This window comes from Dicentrarchus labrax, unplaced genomic scaffold, assembly GCF_905237075.1.
Source record: "Dicentrarchus labrax unplaced genomic scaffold, dlabrax2021, whole genome shotgun sequence".
NCBI lineage: Eukaryota > Metazoa > Chordata > Actinopteri > Moronidae > Dicentrarchus > Dicentrarchus labrax.
Window position 1 is genome coordinate 22,580,389 of NW_026136707.1, and position 18,770 is coordinate 22,599,158.

General features: G+C 41.1%; 1 protein-coding gene across 28 annotated transcripts in view; it reads left to right on the top strand.

Annotated features, from left to right (window-relative positions):
• rims2a (regulating synaptic membrane exocytosis 2a) overlaps nucleotides 1–18,770 on the top strand; it is a 141,961-nt gene that overhangs the window by 67,927 nt on the left and 55,264 nt on the right. For 10 of the 28 annotated variants that reach the window (XM_051406270.1, XM_051406259.1, XM_051406276.1 and 7 more), the window contains 7 exons: nucleotides 1,330–2,273; nucleotides 10,310–10,377; nucleotides 12,048–12,167; nucleotides 13,806–13,905; nucleotides 14,134–14,257; nucleotides 15,523–15,569; nucleotides 15,853–15,965. In XM_051406270.1, the coding sequence (XP_051262230.1) occupies nucleotides 1,330–2,273; nucleotides 10,310–10,377; nucleotides 12,048–12,167; nucleotides 13,806–13,905; nucleotides 14,134–14,257; nucleotides 15,523–15,569; nucleotides 15,853–15,965 (1,516 nt within the window). Of the gene's footprint in view, nucleotides 1–1,329; nucleotides 2,274–10,309; nucleotides 10,378–10,587; nucleotides 10,800–12,047; nucleotides 12,168–13,805; nucleotides 13,906–14,133; nucleotides 14,258–15,522; nucleotides 15,570–15,852; nucleotides 15,966–17,091; nucleotides 17,140–18,770 lie in introns of all 28 variants that reach the window. The other 18 variants (XM_051406255.1, XM_051406256.1, XM_051406248.1 and 15 more) reach the window with 3 other exon arrangements.

Here is an 18,770-nt window from a genome sequence, read left to right on the forward strand (position 1 = left end):
CTGATATATTTTATCAAGACCAGGACATATGATTTCAGACGATGTTTGAAACAAAAGGTATGAGTTGTGATTTTACTGTATACCCTTGCTAAGTATTTTAACGTTTAGTAAGTTCTAACATTTTGATGGTTTCACCAGAAGGGAAAAAGTGATAAATTAATGGGCACCTTTCCCTGAGCTTAATAAATCCAGACAGAAGTCAGCCACATTGTTATTGGCTCTCTACAGCCCTTCATGTCCATTGTACTGTGCATACAGATGCAATCTGTGAAACTCTGAATCATTTATCAGTGCACTATTCTCAGTACACTGTCTGGTTCCTCATCCTTCTCCCCCTTGCGCACGCACACACACACACACACACACACACACACACACACACACACACACACACACACACACACACACACACACAACACACTTACACTATTAATTTGGAAATACAAACAGGTCATATCCAGGCAGGCTGTGTTGTTAATCTTGTTTCATCCTGTTGTTTATAATGCATTGCAAATGATGATGATTTAAGCACCTATATCAACAAAGTAATCAGCTGCTATCACAGTGAAAATGAAAGATTGCCTATGGCACTAAAAGAGTCAAATATTAGATACAAAATTGTCTGTGTGAAGTGTGTGCAACCTTCTTAATCAAATTAAATAACCAAAAGAGGAATTTAACTGCATTCTTTTTTTAATGTGAATTCCTGTTTTCGTGTGGAGAATGCAGGTTGCAAAGCTACATGTGTTACACGTCATATTTAATTAGGTAATTTCAAGAAGTATGTTTTCCTTACACATACTTCCTGAAAAATCATTTTATAGATAAATATAGAGTCTATTGCAGTGAGACGAGGGAGTGGTGCTGCATCCTGCTGCTTAGTCCCATTTCTCTCTCTCTTTCTGTGTATGTGTGTGTGTGTGTGTGTGTGTGTGACAGAGACGGAGCAGGCTTTCATCAGGTTTTGACAGGGACTGAAGCCTACGCAGTGCAGGGCAAAGTAAAGTGAAGCTATAGACTACAGACTGAAGGCATCAGCCTCAGCAGAGTTATACAGAGATGTGTTATGAAGCCCTGTGAGGCTAATGCCTGACTGATACCTCACATTTCCGGCACACAGGCAGACACTCTATATGGAAATTTAATTAAGCAAGTATCAACACGCACACACAAACCAAACCTCAGTTCTTTTTCACACATGATTTTTATTGCACTCAGAAATAAGCCATATATATATATACAATATATTAACCAAATCAGAGAACATCCAGTTCAGTGTGAACCAACAACTAAATTCCGATCTTTTGTTCCCCTCTCCTTTATCTACAGGAAACGAAGCCCATCTGCATCCAGGGATCCAAACCAAAAATACGACCAAAGGGAGGGGGGCGACCACTCACAGTATGCCCCGACGGACGGCGGCATGCCCAGATCACCGTCTGACTATGGGGATGGGGACCCTCGGCGGGCTCCGCGGGGCCCACACATGTACCCAGATGTGGATGCGGCACGGATGGGCTACCGGGACCGGCGGGGCCCGGGACGCTGGCACTCCCAGGAATACCCGCTGGACCAGGAGCTAGATGGACCACCCAGCGAGTACGACCTCCAGCGGCAGCGGCAGGAGGAATTCCAGACGCGCTATCGCAGCGACCCCAACCTGGCACGCTATCCTGTTAAGCCACAGCCCTACGAGGAGCAGATGAGGATGCATGCTGAGGTGGGACGCCTGAGGCACGAACGGCGCCATAGTGATGTCTCCCTGGCCTACACGGAGCAGGATGAACCAGGCCCCATCCGGCTTTCCCGTCAGCATCTCACCGAGCGCCGGCCGCCTATGGTGGGACAGCGCTCCTACTCCGTCGACCGCTCCTCCCCTGGGCCAATGGGTCCCGGCCTCGGAGGCCACAGAACATCTAACCACAGCCCCCCAACGCCGCACCGTAGCCCTGTGTTGGGTGACCGATCTGGTGACCTGCGGAGAGGTGACCTGGGTGGGGATCCCATGAGGAGGCAGCAACACCACTTGGACCCCAGTTCAGCTGTCCGCAAGACCAAGAGGGAGAAGATGGAGAGCATGTTGAGGAACGACTCTCTCAGCTCGGACCAGTCAGAGTCTGTGCGCCCGCCGCCCCCGAAGCCCCACAAAACCAAAAAGGGAGGAAAGATGCGGCAGGTGTCGCTGAGCAGCTCGGAGGAGGAGCTGGCCACCACACCAGAGTACACCAGCTGTGAGGATGTGGAGATAGAGAGTGAGTCAGTCAGTGAGAAAGGTAGGGGCCACACACACCAACAATCTCACTCAGTCTACTCTCTTTCTGCTACTGTCTCAGTGTTTAACTTTATTTAGTGTTACTTAGTATAAATGCACATTTCTCAGATGCTTTTTCATGCAATTATAAAGCCATCCTTTTCTAGTATTACTCACATAATGTTGTTGTCAGGAAAGACAGATTTAATTTAATTATAATGTAATTATTGTTGCCATCTCGTGTTGATAGTGATTGTTGCAGCTGTTAACTCAGATATAACCTTCAGATTCCCCAGTCTACAGTCTCTATATGTGCTTTGTATGTTTGTATGTATTTATATGTGTATTTGTATGTGTAGGGCTCATTATTTTCGAGAAAAAAAAATCTTTGAATATATCTGTGTTTTTTAGATAGAACCGCTGAGATCAGTGCTACAAAAATCTGGGGGAAAAAATGTTTTTATTTTTTAGATTTACAGTTAAATATTTTTTTCTTTAAAGTGACTTTGGTGCATAATCAGCTGCTCATTTGTATTATCTCTTCATTTTCTGAGCTTAGCACTTCTTGAAATAACTTCTTTATTATAAACTGTGATGAACAGTGAGTTCTTTCATCAGAAAACACAACAGTGTTTGATGGATGTGGTAACATTGATTTAAAATGATATTCTTCTTTTCTAAAATCCCAGCATTCTCAGGAAAAATCTTCAGAAACTGAAAACAATGAGCCCTACGTATGTGCAAAGCACTATTGCATTTTATGTGTGTTATCTATGAATCTACTCTTAACAGCTCACGTGCCTTCGAGGAGGAGGCTTATGCGCTCATGAACCTGTCAGATATGTTTCGGTGTGGCTGGGTGTTTATGTGTGTGACTGAGATTTGAATGGATGTAAAGCTACTGCTCTCAAGGCCCTCTTCTTTTGCGATTATCTTATGGAACACTTTGCCAGGTCCTACCACAGCTGTTTTACACGATCAGTCTGTTCTAATGGACGCTGTTACATAACTAACAGACAGAGGGAAGCAGGGAGAGGGTGTGGGTGTCTAGTGGACCAAGGTGAGCTGAGATAGTAACAATTGCAGTGTATTTTATTCAGTAGTTTTATGTCATCACTGCAGCATATGAATTGGTGGATGTTATTATCAAAAGGCAGCAGAAGAGCAGAGGGTGACTATAGGTTTTCCTGCAGTATCTTCCGTTAGCCTTGACTTCTTGACTCCCATTCTGTTTTGTTACCACACTGTTGATGTTACTCCTGGTACAGTGGCCCATTAAATTAAAATTGGATTATGTTTCAGTCCAGTGGGGAAGGGAGTTCTGGGGTTGGGGTTCTGCGGGGTCTTAAAAGTACAAAATCCAGTAACCTTAATTCTGGGATTTATTATTTCTTGAAACATCTTAAATATGATTTTGCAATGTCTTAAAAATGTATTGGATTAATTAAGTTAACCATACCTGTATAAAGTGATGAAAAAATGTGTATTGATCAGGCTGCAACAACTACAAAATGAAACAACAACAAAAACGATTTTCCTCATATTCTTCACACTTGAAAATCTAATATAAATATTGAATTTATAATGGTCTTAAAAAGGTCTTAAAACGCCTTAAATTGAACCTGTTGAAACCTGCTGAAACCCTGAAAAAAGGTATATCATGTCTTGGTTTATGGACCCCTATACCGAACAGTAGTTCTAGGGTTTTTCACTGCATATTCTGCTGTTGATTTTATTGTTTCTTGTTGTGTAAACATTAAAATAATAATGTGAATTATGTCTTCACACAGTGGGTCCAGTTTACTGCAGTGTACCTAATTGAGGTGGCATGCTAAGTATTGGCTCAGCCTGGCCTGTCCTGCTGTTTAAATAGAAATGGACATCAGATTGCTCGTGGCAAATGTCCTACCTGCTTGGAGACACAAGCGCACTTGTCCAAGTCTATAAACACGCACTGGCAAGCAAACAGTCAGAGTGACTGAATTAAATGCCACTTTGCATAGAATCAACATCAAAAGCAATTGTTTAGGCTGTTACCTTCTTGACTGCTCCACCTGGTTGACAGTTGTCGTAATTGCAAATGGATTTTGTTGTCAAACCTGTAATTACGGAGGCCTTTACCTTAGAAATGTTAAAAGTACTAAACACGAAGAAAGGAGGAGGCAGATTTGGCAAATGGAAGAATAAAAGATGGGAAGGAGGAAGGTACAGTAGCACAGTTTGCTTTTGTAAGTAGCACTAGACCAAGTGTCTGCCACATACTCCAAATGTTTAGACTAGAAAAGAGGGGAGGAATTCGGTTGGTCTGCTCTGTTATGTAACTGTTCTCCTCACGAAAGGAAGCAGCCCAGCACCGGCACTACATTATTGATGTGGGAGTTTCCTGGTTTACAGGTAGCCATGGAACAAAAATAGGGAGAAAAGCAGGCTGTTTTGAGGGTCAGAGTTTCTGTTGTTTCTGTCTGCTTCTGTCTGCCTCCTCCACAGGTCAGCCTGTGTAGGGAGACAGAGGAAAAACAAAGCAAAGAGTTGAATTGTTGACCTGAATAAGTATAGCTTTCCATACTAGTTACAGAACATCCTCGGACTGCTGATTATGACGAGCTATCTTTGGTCGTTATTTAGGTATAATTGGCAGTTTCATTAATTTATTATCTAACTAAGGCTACTGTGATATGGTGCATTGCGGGGAGTCTGATAAATGGTTCAGTAGCATTGAACCATATATTTTAGACCAGAGTGTCCTTGTTTGCACTATGTCAAAGTAGACTTGATTATGTAACAGACAGCAGAGAGGGGATCCAAACTCTAGGCCCCAGATTTGGACATGTGGCATTCTGGAGTGTATTAATATAATCAATAAAAACCTCATATAATACAGTCAGGTCTGTACTCTGAAATATAATAACAGCAAAGAAAAATCAGTTTTGGCAGTACATAGAGTTTACAAATGGAACAAGTTCAGCATGACTGTGTAAATGCCATAGATGTATTGTAGCTGAACCAGGTTGCAAATGTGTTTTAAATGCTCCTAAAAGGACATGGATCATGATTTACATCCATTTTCACTCTCAAAAGCTGACCCAGTCTAGTCATCTCCCTGCATGTACTATAACATGCAAACCAAGCACTCTTTGATTAGCTACTGAAGAGAGTGTTTTGCCTCACCAGGAGTGAGAACAGCTAAAAAAACAGCTAAGCAAAGAACATCAACTGTAATTGTATGTGAGGCCAGAGATGAAAAAGAGGGCAGAAAGCACCTTTTGGCCATATGTGGCCCATCAGCGTCTTGGGGTTTGTGCACTCAGCTTGACTGGGCTAGGAGATGGGTGTGTAACAGCAGGCCAAACAGGGTGCATGTCATGCTCTCAAATCGCTAATACCCTGAGGGGGCCGCTGAGGGAGGAGGAGTGCTTGATGGGATGAGAAGAAGGGGAGACCAGGGGGGGGACTGTAGGAGAGGGAGGGTGTGCCAGCTGTAATGGGCCTGACTCGTGCCTGCGAGCGCTGGAGACTGATTTATCACGATGGTCCTCTCCCTGTGTTTTCTTCTTTATTGATTCCCCTGACATGCAGTCTCATAATAGTGCCGAACAGACAGAAAAGCAGAGGCTGGTTGGCTAACTACAGCAGATAGGTGGACATTGTGAATTGACAGCCTAACTTACATCCTCATTAATGGCTTTTGGGATCAGTTTTTGCACCTCAGTAAGGGTTTGCTGTCAAGTTTGCGCTCTCAAGCTAGATATTAAAAAAATCTTCTTATTAATTTGACCTTTTATACCTTTTAATAAATACTGTGTTTTGTGCTTAATAATAGAATTGTTTTAGAATATAAGTTTAAGTTTAAGATCTGCCTCCCCCAGAGGTTTAACATGACACTGTATTACCTTCCTAGCATGGTGGCTATGTTTAAACATACACAGTTTCACCCCTGCCTCTTTTCTGCTCTCGCCCCTTGAATTGTAGTAAAAACAGCATCAATAATTAATGATCCAATTAATAGTTTACACTGGTTTTTATTGAGCTGTCAAATTGATGGAGAGCCTGCTGGTGGTGAACTCCGCCACTGCCTGCGCTCTGTCTTTGCCCTGAATCAGCACTTTGCAGGGCTTTGGAGTCGGGGCGAAACGGCAGGGCTGGGTGCAGACTGCTGATGCTCACAATTTATGGCCGTGATGAGTTTCCTGCTCCCTGAAAACCACACAGTGCTTCGCTGGGGATCAGTGCCCAATTGTGGCGTGCCACTGGTAATAAAGCTTCGGGGGAAAGAAAGGGGAAAGGCTGTACATACCTCCATGCAGGCGCCCACTCAGATTCTTTTTGACAGACATTGAGGGTGGACTCGGGAAAGGGCAGGGGTCGGGGGGAGGAGTGTGATGGGAGGAAGCACATGCACCTCTGCATGTGAGCTATATATAGCATCTAAATTTAGTCTATGTATAGCTCCAAAATAGACAAATAATCATTCAACATAAGGTGATTTACATGATGTTTCATATGATGCTTCTTCCTCCCCCGATCATAAATGCAGGCCTTAAGCTGTTTGGACTATCATGGCCACATTAGGCAAGTGACTTGTTCAATGAGAGTGTCTACCACGCTGAACTGGGCTCTGGTGTTTATGCTGCCGACAGAATAGCAGCTGGGAGGCAAAGAGGGTAATCACTGTTGTCAGCTGTTGGTTAGAGGGCCACAGAGGGCAAAGCCTGTCTGGGGACATTCATAATTTTTTTTTATCACAGTGCATAACTGTGTACAGTAAGTAGTTTTAGCATTCTAGACCGATGGATGGATAGTTAGAGGAGAGGGAGAGAGGGAAGGAGGAACGTTTGTTTGGCGCAGACTGACCTTGCAGCTTTGTCACAACTCTGAAGATAATTGTAAGTGTGAAATATGTCATTGGAGAACATTTCACTTTGGCAGGTATGGATATGGCTATTAATATTAATTAAAGTACTGTGTTGAAACGCAATCAAAATAACAAAGGGCAATAATGCTGACACCACCCCAAAGAAGTACAATATAATAATTAACATTGTAAAAGATACAAATGGACCACTTCTGTTGAAAAAATATCCAAAACTATGTCCCAATTTGCAAAAACAATGCTTCTAAAAATATGCTGAAGCATCAATCAATCAACACAAAACATTGGTTTATTAAAGGATATTCCAATTTATTATAACTTATAAACAAAGTATTATTTTATAGTTTTGGCCATCATTCCTATAGCTAATAATCATGCTGAACTTCAGTTGTGCTCCCTTTTTGACTTTAATTAGGTTGTTTTTGGTAATATGGCTAAACTGTTGTCAGGTTGTAAACAAGAACCTGTATCAGCAATTACTTGAATACAGCAATATCACAATACAGTGAGTAACAATGGACAAAGCTTTGCATATAAGACTAAAATAATAATAAACCTCTTCTGCGTCAGCTGTGTGCATATTTTCATATTGTTAGAAGACTTGAAGATGTGGCTATATTTATTCACAGTGGCAATATCTTTACACAGCACTCTTCTTCCATGCAGCATCTTTTTTCTATATTGAAAATCACTTCCTCTTTACCCTTGTATGCTCCAGCCCCCCCATCACCTCCTCCTCTACATCTAGAAGCATATGGAGTCTATTTTTATGCCTTTCCATCAGAGTTCCCTGATTTTCCTGAGATTGAATCCTTAGCCAGATAATGCCTGAAGGAGGCCTGTCCTGTATAGGTCCATTAGGTTCTACAGCTCTTTGCAGGGGAAGTGAAGTGTGGTAACTGTGATGTATATGGCCCAGAGGTTGCACAAGTGCAGTGTTTTCAGATGACCTTACCTATGCCTGCGGCCCTAAGGTTCACTACTGCTACGTACATTCATGCAAGCACACAATTGTATCAACAACAACAACACATGTACAAGAAGAAGACCAGGATCTACTTAATGCCTGTCAGCACCAATACAAGGTTTCTGTATTGTTTAAATGACCATACCTCATCCTTTTATGAGGGCAATTTCATTGAGACCATTTCTTAATTCACAACTGAATTCACAACTGAATTGTAAAATGACTTGCCAGTGTAAGCGAATAATATTTAAATGCCCATTACCTCTACATAATGGGGTGTTAAATGCAGGCGTACACTACCCATTAAGGTCTCAGGACAAAGAAATGACCAGATTCTCAGCAGTCAGACAGCAGTATCTCTCTGACAACTGAAATGATTTTTCTCTATCTTTGGACAACCTCAACTTTCAGTCCTCTTTACCTCTGTTACTACTGTTCTTGGGAATTTTAGCACCACCTTCGGATTCAATATTTTTCACTCTTTCTAATTAGCTTGGATTTTTAAGCCTTTTAATCAAACTAAAATAGCTCTCCATCTCTCTGCTCTGTGCATCCATGTGGGAAAACAGGGCATGAATGACAAAGAATGACAAAGTTGGTTTTGCATATGGTCATGCAGGTTTGGATTCCCCTCACTGAGGGGTCTAACCACCATCAGTTCCTCCCTAACCCTTCAGCTGGATTGATGCAAAAATAAAAAAATAAGAAAATAAGTGTAATATAATCAGAGCCACTAGTCTTGCCCAGCCTGTATTTATCAAGGCTGTGTGTCCACTGGTGCTACTACAGAAGTTGTAATCAGAGCCTCATCTTTAAAAGCTCTCCCTGGTGCACTTTAGATTGAGGTCAGTTAAGGCTGCGTGGCACTGCAATCTGAATCCCCAGTTAAACACATTAGAGGTCTGCCCTGCTCCCTCCTACAGATGCAGCTACTGTAAGATAAGATAGCAGCATGCTAACTTTGTTTAAACAAAATGTGAGTTGTCTGCGGATTTGAACTTACAGGTGGGGTCCTACCAAAGACTTTTTAAAGGTTTTAATAATGTTCCAGTAGAGAGAAGAGTGAATAATAGCATTATTTTGGACAAATACTCCTCTCTGATTGCATTTGTATAATACAAACCTGCACCTTTAAACGAATATATGGAAAACATATTGCATGGCAAGTGGCCATTAGGGTCCCAGTAAACGTTTTTTGTGGTAAGCCACCCAGGTCTTGATGCATCTTGGCTTTTAGTGAGTAGATGATGGCCAAAGCAATCGTTACACTCATTAAAAATTGGGCATTTGCTGTGTAAAAAAAGGTACCATGGCTACTTTTCCCGATAAGGTAAAATTTTTTATTCCACAAAAGTGTTTATGTTTGTGATGATTGATAGCCAGTATCATATGAGAGTGGGATTAGTGGTAGTTTTCTCAAAATGAAGCCCACATTTCCCATAAAACTAATTTTGTTAATTCCTCATCCAGAGTCAGGTTCCACATATAAAAAGGTTAATTACTGGATTAAAATGATGTCCTGAAAGACCAGGTCCTTTACTTCAAAGCAATATTCTTAGGTATTGTAAAGCAATACAACATGTTTCATAATAAATCAAATTCATTGTCATTTAAATGTGAAACGCAGTGCTGAGCCCCATAGAGGTTGAAATATAATACAATGTATTCTTAATTGGAGAGCTATAATGGGAACAGTATTATGATAATTTAGTTTCTGGTCCTGTCTGTGTTGAGTTTGCATGTTGTCATTATCTTTACACGGGTACACGGATTGAATCTAAGTCCTGTAGGAAAGACAGGGAAAAGAGGAGGAGAAAATATATTGTCATGAATGTCACAACTGAGAAGTGGCAGAGAATGCAGGCTTGTGTCCTTCCCTTACTGTACATTGTTGCGCTGGTCAAATCATTATTGATCCTTTCTGTTGTTATTACCTGAGCTGAATCTGTCTTTCTCCACAGTGATCTTATAGTTGCACATGATGATCACCTTTTGAGTTTAAGCAGTATGTGAGAGCGGGTGTGTGTGTGTGTGTGTGTGTGTGTGTGTGTGTGTGTGTGTGTGTGTGTGTGTGTGTGCATAAATGAATGTGGGAAGTCTTGTATGTGTATCACGTGTTTGTGTATCTGTTAATGTCTGTATGTTGTGGTTTGTGGTGTCCTCACTGGTCCCTCTTGCTGTCCTCTCTTGTGTATGTACGCCCTTTCCCCCCACCTTACAGGAGATTTGGATGGCCATTGGTGGGACCATGCGTCTTGGCATAGCAGCGAGGCCTCCCCAATGTCTTTGGTGAGACATGTGGAGCCCTGCCTTGACCCCGCCCCCCCCACCCCTCCTGCCCCTTAACCCCCATCTCTCTCTCCCTTCTCTCTGTCTTTCTCCTCCCCCCATCCCTCCCTTCTCCCAGAGTCTTTTGTCATTTCATGTTTCCTTCGTTTTATTTATACCTTTGCATGTTGTTTTTCTGTTTTTCTTTCTGTTTTTATCCCACACCTGTAGGGGACAGTCAAAGGGGAAAAAGAAAAACTATTGAGCAGACATTTATGTCCGAGCCGACACACACCTTATCTGAGAGGCAAAAGAAAATGGTGCGCTTTGGGGGACACTCATTTGAAGAGGACTTGGCATGGTGTGAACCGCAGGTTAAAGACTCGGGAGTTGATACGTGCAGTAGCACTACCCTAAACGAGGAGCATAGCCATAGTGAGAAGGTACTGAGACAATCTAGCCTGCATTTTGTTATTATTATTTATGACCTACCCATCCAGTCTTTGTTTGCTCTTTGTCACTAAGTGTAAATAGGTGAGATGTTTGTTTTTTGGATTTTATTTGACGTTGTATAAATTGATTTCTCTTGCGATTTCGTTCCTTTTTGTTTTTCGGTTTTGGCTCCACCTTGCTCGGTGTTGCCGAAAAAGTCTTTTGGGGGCACCCTCTTTGCTTGCTACTTGTACTTGTACTTGCTGTTTTGCTCCCCAAACAGAAGCTACACATCTTACAGTAGTTGTAAAAGAAGAGCATTGACACACAACCTCTCTGTTTGTCATGGCACACAGGAATGTGGGTCTCTCCTAGTTGCATGCTCGTTCTCCTCCGTATGTTGTGTTCTTGCTCTGCAGCGGTCCTGTTTAGTGCAGTTAGAACACTTTTACTCAGGCCCGTCCCTGTCACTCTGCTGCCCTACCCCACAGCACCCAGTCCAGACAGAACCCGCCCCCTGCCCAACTTTCCACTCACTTTTATAGGAAAACCCAAATGATTGTAAGCACACAAAACAGGGAAGACTGGATTTGTTTTGCACAAAAAATCAAAACATTTGTTTTTCTTTTTTCCCTTTCACTGCGCGTCTGTGATTTCACCCTATCAGTGTGTCATGGCTTTATTCTGTGCTGTCTATATTTCATCCCTTTTGATCTCTGAACTGGCACCTCATGGTTCACTTCATTTGTTCTTGTATCTTGACCTTTTTTCCCCCTTTTCGCTGTCTGCTTTCCCCTCACTACTCCACTTGATGGTGGTTGTATGTTTGTGTGTAGTGAAGCATCGGAGTGAGGCTCCGGTCTTCCTGCTCCAGTTTGAAGAGCTGGTTTGAGGAAGAGTGTTGGGGCTGCTTGCTTTACTCTGCATGGGGCGCTGCATGAAGCTCACTCCACCCTCACACTGGCAGGTTCACACAAGCTCTGGAAAAAACATTCAACACTATTGTGTTGTCCACGATCAGTTTAGGCATTTAGTATTCTATCTTTTAAAATTTAAATCATTAAGCATGTTGCTATGTAAAAAATTAAACAACCTTGATGAGTCAACAGAGTTTGTGTGAACTTTCTTCCCTGAGTGAATAAATACTTTGCCCATGCCCCCCTTTTCACTATGGACAGCTGTCTGCTTTGGTCTGAAGTAATCAAATTTGAGTGGATGAGTTGTTAAACAAAAGGTGTGTTGTTGCTCTGACCTTGTAGCACCCGGTGACGTGGCAGCCATCCAAAGATGGGGATCGCCTAATAGGGCGTATTTTACTCAATAAGCGCATGAAAGATGGAAGCGTGCCTCGAGACTCAGGAGCTCTGCTTGGTCTGAAGGTGAGCTCATAATGACTCTGTCTACCTGTCTGTCTGTGTCTGAAGGGATGATGCAAGCAAACATCGACTGAACATACTGAACATTTCCTTCCAGCTGTAGCCTCCTCATTCTACTTCCAATATAGCATGTTATATGTTGGTAATATTCAGTTGATATCAACATCGTACACAGGAATTTTGGGGAAGTGTGACAGGTACAGGTGACTTTCAGTGTTGTGTTTTTTGAACATTTATGTTAATATATGGTATAATAACTTTTCAGCTGTGAATTCTACTAATTTTAGCCTCTTTTTTTGTGTGTGTGGCTCACTGATTTTCTCCCTGACTTCCAATTATTGATTACACCATAGTGCTACTCAGTATTAATATTCATTAAAGACTTGATTATGTTCCTGATGAATATTAATGAGAAGCGTTTTATATTGAGCTGTATAATTTTCTGAACTCACTCACATTTAAGTACTTTAATGAACTGCATTCAGCAAGTCAGTCCAGATCCTGTCAGTAATGTCAATGCCCACATTTGCCAGATGAAATATTATTTGTTTTGCACAGTTATTGCAAGTTATTATTGTTGTGTTTACATGATGAATAATACTATCACAGTTACCTACATATTTAAATGTTATTCTTGCTGTGTGTGTTTTTCTTATTATACTGATCTGTATAAGTTACTTCCTTTAGGTCATCTTCTTGCTTCACAAGATTTAAACCTTTAAGTCAGTTTGTTATTGCACTATAGTCACTACATTGACCAAAGTGTATAAAAGATTTTCTCTTGTTGTAAATGCTCTGGTTTCCCTTCCCTTTTCACGGTTGCATAAATCTGTAGGTGGTGCACACTGGTTAAAAAAGCTGAGCAACCAAAGTCCCAAGGAGCATGCTGGGCCATGAAGAGAGAGAACAGAGAGTGGCAAGATGGGGAAAAATCATTACTGATTGAATGAACCTCCTGAAATGGCATGTTTGTGTCTGCTCATTGCCTCTGTGCGTTTCTGTCCGCTCAGCAGCAGCCAACCAACTCGGCAATCCAGCCAGTCAGTCCATCAGTCAGGCTGCCAGCCTCGCCCTCACTGTCTATCTCTCTCTCTCTCTTTTCCTCTGCAAGCCTCCTTCTCTGGCTCCTGCCTGTTACATAAAGCCATTTCATTTAGCAGACTTCCCTAAGCTTCTTTGTATGTTGGCATTCAGCTGCCATTAAGAGGGATTTTTATTTGTATGATGCCCATGTAAGCTGAGCAGAGTGGAGTACAGCAGCTCAGGACTGTACAGTACAGCTCTAGCCCACAGGCCTGCACTGTTACAGAATCACAGAACAGCACCAGAGTGTGTTCCTGGGGAAGAAAGCACAGCCCTGGACATTTAAAAAAAGCACAAAAACAGAGACGCACTTCTACCATTGACCCCCTCCTTGTAATGCTTTTATTGAGGATTCAGACCTTGCAGGCAAAAGCTAAAGCCATGACAAAAAAATCAGTGTTCTTCTACAAACTGCAGTGCACATGATACAGCTTTGTAGGCTTTGTCATGAAGAGTTAGCATGACACAATAAGGCAGCAGTTATAATAACACTAACAGTTCAAGTTTAGTTTAAACATGTATTTCCGTGCTAATCCAGTCACCTCTCTGCTTCTACAGGTGGTGGGAGGCAAGATGACAGAATCTGGTAGACTTTGTGCTTTTATCACTAAAGTGAGGAAAGGAAGTCTAGCAGACACTGTTGGACACCTCAGACCAGGTATTAAAACACAGACACACACACACACACACACACACACACACACACACACACACACACACACACACACACACTTTTATATAGACATTAAATGGAGTGGATTTGGTTGTGTTCAGTATGCTCTGGAGGTGAATAATGATGTGTATTTCACTGCAAGCACACAGACAGCACTCGCATCAAAGATTAAAATATTCCATGTGACATTGAGTATCTCTGGTGTTTTCACAGGTGACCAGGTGCTGGAGTGGAATGGGAAGCTTTTACAAGGAGCCACATTTAAAGAAGTTTACAATATCATACTAGAATCTAAGCCTGAGCCGCAAGTGGAGCTGGTGGTCTCACGGCCTATAGGGTGAGAGCTCACAGTCACTGTCACACACACTACATACACTTCACAAGACAGTTTGGGTCGGAGGTTATTGAGCATTAAGATGCACTGGATGACAGTGGTGTTAGGCACAAGGAGGAATTAATTAGATAATTAAATTATGGTTTAAATCTTTTATTTTTTATAAGTAATTTCAGGACTAGGTCCTGTCCAGAGTGTCTACCTGCCTTTTACCAAGTGAACACTGGGATAGTTTACAGGCCTTAGTGACCCTGAAAAAGAAATAATCGGATGGAAGGGATACATTTATTAATAAAAGTAGATGCTTTTCTTCTGCCAAGTAGCTAGTGCCAAGGCATCTTTTTAACATTAGTTAAACAGTTATGCAATCAAATGTGTGGCTTTTCAAGAATTTCAAAATAGCTTCAGATGTGATTCAGTCAATCAGAATGAATTGGAATAATGAATTTAATGTTACTTGTATAAAGTTGAATTTTCAGGCCTGATTTTTGATTTGTTTTTCTCGCATGTAACAACCACAAAACAAAACAAATAAAGTTTCCTTTTTGTTTGCCAGTATGGACTTAAAAAAGGTCTTAAATTGCATTAATCATAATCTTAAAATGTCTTAAATGTAACCTGTTGAAACCTGCAGAAACCGGATTAAAGAACAACATGCATGTCCCAAACAGAAACCATTTCAAGCAGGAATTATGCATGAGACTGTTTTTACGTCACTTTTATTGATATTTTTTCTCAAAAGCAATTACAGTTCTTATGTCGATATGCTCATTCATGCCACGTCACTGCCTGCATTTCTCAGAATAGCTTTGGATTGAAATCTCTATAATATGGAGACTTGAAACGTGAAATCCAAGAGGGAATATAGCTCGTGTTCTCACAGAATGTGTTTGTGAACGAGTAGTGCCGACTTGTTTATTCAACATCTGTTCCTTGCTCCCACCGGCTCTAGCTCAGGGTTGGCCCGGGCCTCGTATGGGACTAAACAACATCGCTCGGCAAAATGAAAACCTGCCACCTCACTTGTACTCTCTCCACCAATTGTTTTCGAAAGGGTTAATAGTTAGGAAAAACAGCAGCACCTTTGCTTTGTCAATTCCTATATCTTACCTGCTTTGTGCTGCTGAGGGAGCTGCTGGGTGAATGAAGACTAATGCGGTGCTTACGGTCATTAAAGCACAGTGCAGTCAGCATTAGCTCAAATTGATCCTTTCCGTCCCCTCCTTCTCTCCTGTCTCACACACTCACGCTCTTTTTTTTGTTTTCAGAGATATTCCAAGGATACCAGACAGCACACATGCACAACTGGAATCAAGTGAGTCTTGTCAAGATCTTCAGCCTATTTCATTATCCCATTAATCAGCCTAGAAACATCAAGTGAAGGAAATGTCTGAGAGTTGCTTCTGTCACTCTGTATTTCTGTCTTTCACATGGTATGCTTCCTTGCCCTCTTTGTGTCTCTCTTCTTGTCTATGTCTTTCTACTATGTCTTTCTATCCTTCTTACTACCATCCCCCTCTTCTCTCTTTTATCTCTTCATGTTACTAAAACCAACGTCACTAATAAATAATCTGACTGTGTTGTCTGTGCCTTGTCAGGTTCGAGTTCTTTTGAGTCTCAGAAGATGGATCGCCCGTCCATCTCCGTCACGTCCCCCATGAGTCCCAGCATGCTGAGGGACGCCCCCCAGTACCTGTCAGGACAGCTCTCAGTGAGTGACCTAAGCATGACATACAGACTACATGTACATGTACATTGTTTTGCCACTGTTGAAAACGTAAGTAAGTAACCTAAGATAGGTTAAGAGTTATTGAGTCCAAATGACTATATTTTGGAATGTGCTGTTTACATTTATTATTCAACTCAAAGTATAATTTAAATCCTGGTTGAAACCGTTGGCCTACCCGACACAGGTTCTCTCACTCTGCCCCTTCAGCTGGCCCTTTACCAACCCAGCGCAGGATTGTAGATCAGGTTACTGTGTGTGTTGTCCATTATCTAGTATAAAAACCCTCCTGGGGTAAATGGGTAAAGGGCTGCATTAAAGTAAAAGATAAATCAACTCTCAAATTTAGGACCCACAGGGGAAATAGCTTTAGTATCTAGGTTACACCTCCAGGACATGTTTTGGGTAACATCGATATTTATGAGAAATAGTTGTGTTTGACTGACATTAGGCACTACCAATCTTCATGATCTTAAAATTTGACTATTTTCAAGTATTTTTAGCTTGTGTTATATCAGGAAAACAGGCTGTTTCCAACAGCTATAATGAACTGTAGAGTAATTTGACTCACATTGACACCGTAACACTATTACAGCCAATTAGAAATAAGCACTTAATTCTGCAAACACCAAATCTTGAACAGATGGTTCTTATATTCTACGTTTATTTGAAGCGACTGACCTTGAAATTCAAAAACAACTGATAACTGAAACAGTTGAGTTTATTGAATAAACCTTCTGCAGTGTTTGATGAGTAATTCTAGACAGTAAAGAACTGTATGATATTTTTGGAGCAGTATTTATATTGTGTTTATAATGATTTAACAAATGGTTTACCATCACTGTGAGGCAAGCTTTGAAGCGGAGGAGAAAAGGTCCAGAGTAGAAAGAGAGAACAGAGTAGAGAAGCTCAGGGACAAACAAAGCAGTGATGCCAAGTTTTAAGTGAAAGGTGAGAAAGTAAAGTATGAATGAACCCACTGGCCTAAATCTCCCATCTGAAACTACAAATTTGTGTATTGTGAGTTTTTGTTGTTGTTTTGTGGGGTTTTGGTTTTATTGCATTTTCTTTTGTTTTCTTTGTTTTTTGCTGTTTAATTTTGCTTATCCAGAGCCAAAGCCTTAGTAGAAGAACAACGCCTTTTGCCCCTAGGGTCCAGGTAATGGGCCCTGTCTGAAGGGCACAATCTCTATTTGGTCTTTGCTCATTGACTGTTGACTGGCCTTTTTCTGTTTCCATACTTTGGAAAATGCATTCTTGGGGAAATGGCAGCTTCAAGTTTCCCTCTCAGTTCAGTGCATTGTGTCATTTTCTTCAATTTGATTTCTTAGTATCACTGTTATGATGAAAGTTCTTATTGCTCATTTTAACCCATTCACATCATTATTCCTAGGTAGTGCATGCTCAACTAATCTGAACACATTTTAGGAGACACTCTTTCATTGCCTGATTTGACACCAGTAATTGACCCTACCTTATGTCCTACATATTGGATTCTTGGCAATGCAGGAGGGTGTCTCCCTGAGCTTTTTAGGACAAAAGACTTGGGTTATTTTCTGCTTCAGTGTGACATGAACCCAGTCCTTGATAACTCGAACCCAACACACATCTACAGGAGAACTCCTCCATGTGCGAGTTGAAGCGATGTTTATTAGCAGCTTATGGTTGATGGGTCTGCAGTTTCATGTTACAGTGAAAAGATACCAAGTCACCGTCTTGTGTTGGAAACCAAATAGCATTTTCCCTTCCAGATGAGAGTTAGCGTATAAGCAAATTGTACCTTCCAAATAACAAACTATAAACCGAGCAAAGTTCTGACAGCTTTGCTTTGCTCCGAGGGTCTCTTTTAATCTGTCATCTTTAATATCGGTCTGTCTTTTTGTGTTTTTTGTTTTACGACACACAGCAGAATCACTTTCTGTATTCTTGATTCAGTTAGCTTGCAGGTTAACACTTGAAGGTTTCTTGGATATTTTTTGGGGGGATATTTATTTTGCTGACACTGTTACAGGATGTTGTTTTGCTTAAGGGTACTCTCTAAATACCTCACATAGATCTGATGAAAGAATATTATTATATAATATTAATATAATATTGTGGGTTTTTTTTAATTTAGAGGGGTCAAAACACATGACAGGGAGTTAAAAAGGTGGATTTTTTCCAGTGTGTGTTTTCATGTGTGTACTCTTTGAAAGAAATGTATGTTTCAGTTAATTAATTATTAGATTGACGCATTGTAAAGCCACTTCTGTTTGTATATCTGAGTAATTCAAACCACGTTTACTATCACACATAATATAATCATTATGAATCTTGAGATGTTTTACCAATTTAAGGACAGAACAGTAAATTAATCTTTTGCAGTATCTGGAATTTTGGCTAGAAGTTTAGAAGTTATTTGGTACAATTTGTTTTCCCATAAGCACTCTGCTCACTGCCTATATGAAATCTCTTGACTTGTCTTGAATGCTCTCTCTTGCGTTGCTGCATGTATAGGTGGTAGTTTTAAATGGTGCAGACCCTTTCCATGATCATATTTTTAAAGAAGTATGGACAAAAGCTTAGAAGTTTTATTTCTCATTTCATCTACTTTCTTTAAGGCCTCAGTTGGATTTTTTTTCTTCTTCTAAGTGTCTTCTTTTGGAGTCCATACTTCCCTTTTAGTGTGAACTGTCTTTGATTCCTCTCGCAACAGCATGATTGATTTCTCCATGTCAATGCCCATTGAATATCTGAGAGAACATTATTAGAGACAACATCATCACTGGTAGACGGTATCATTTCAACAGA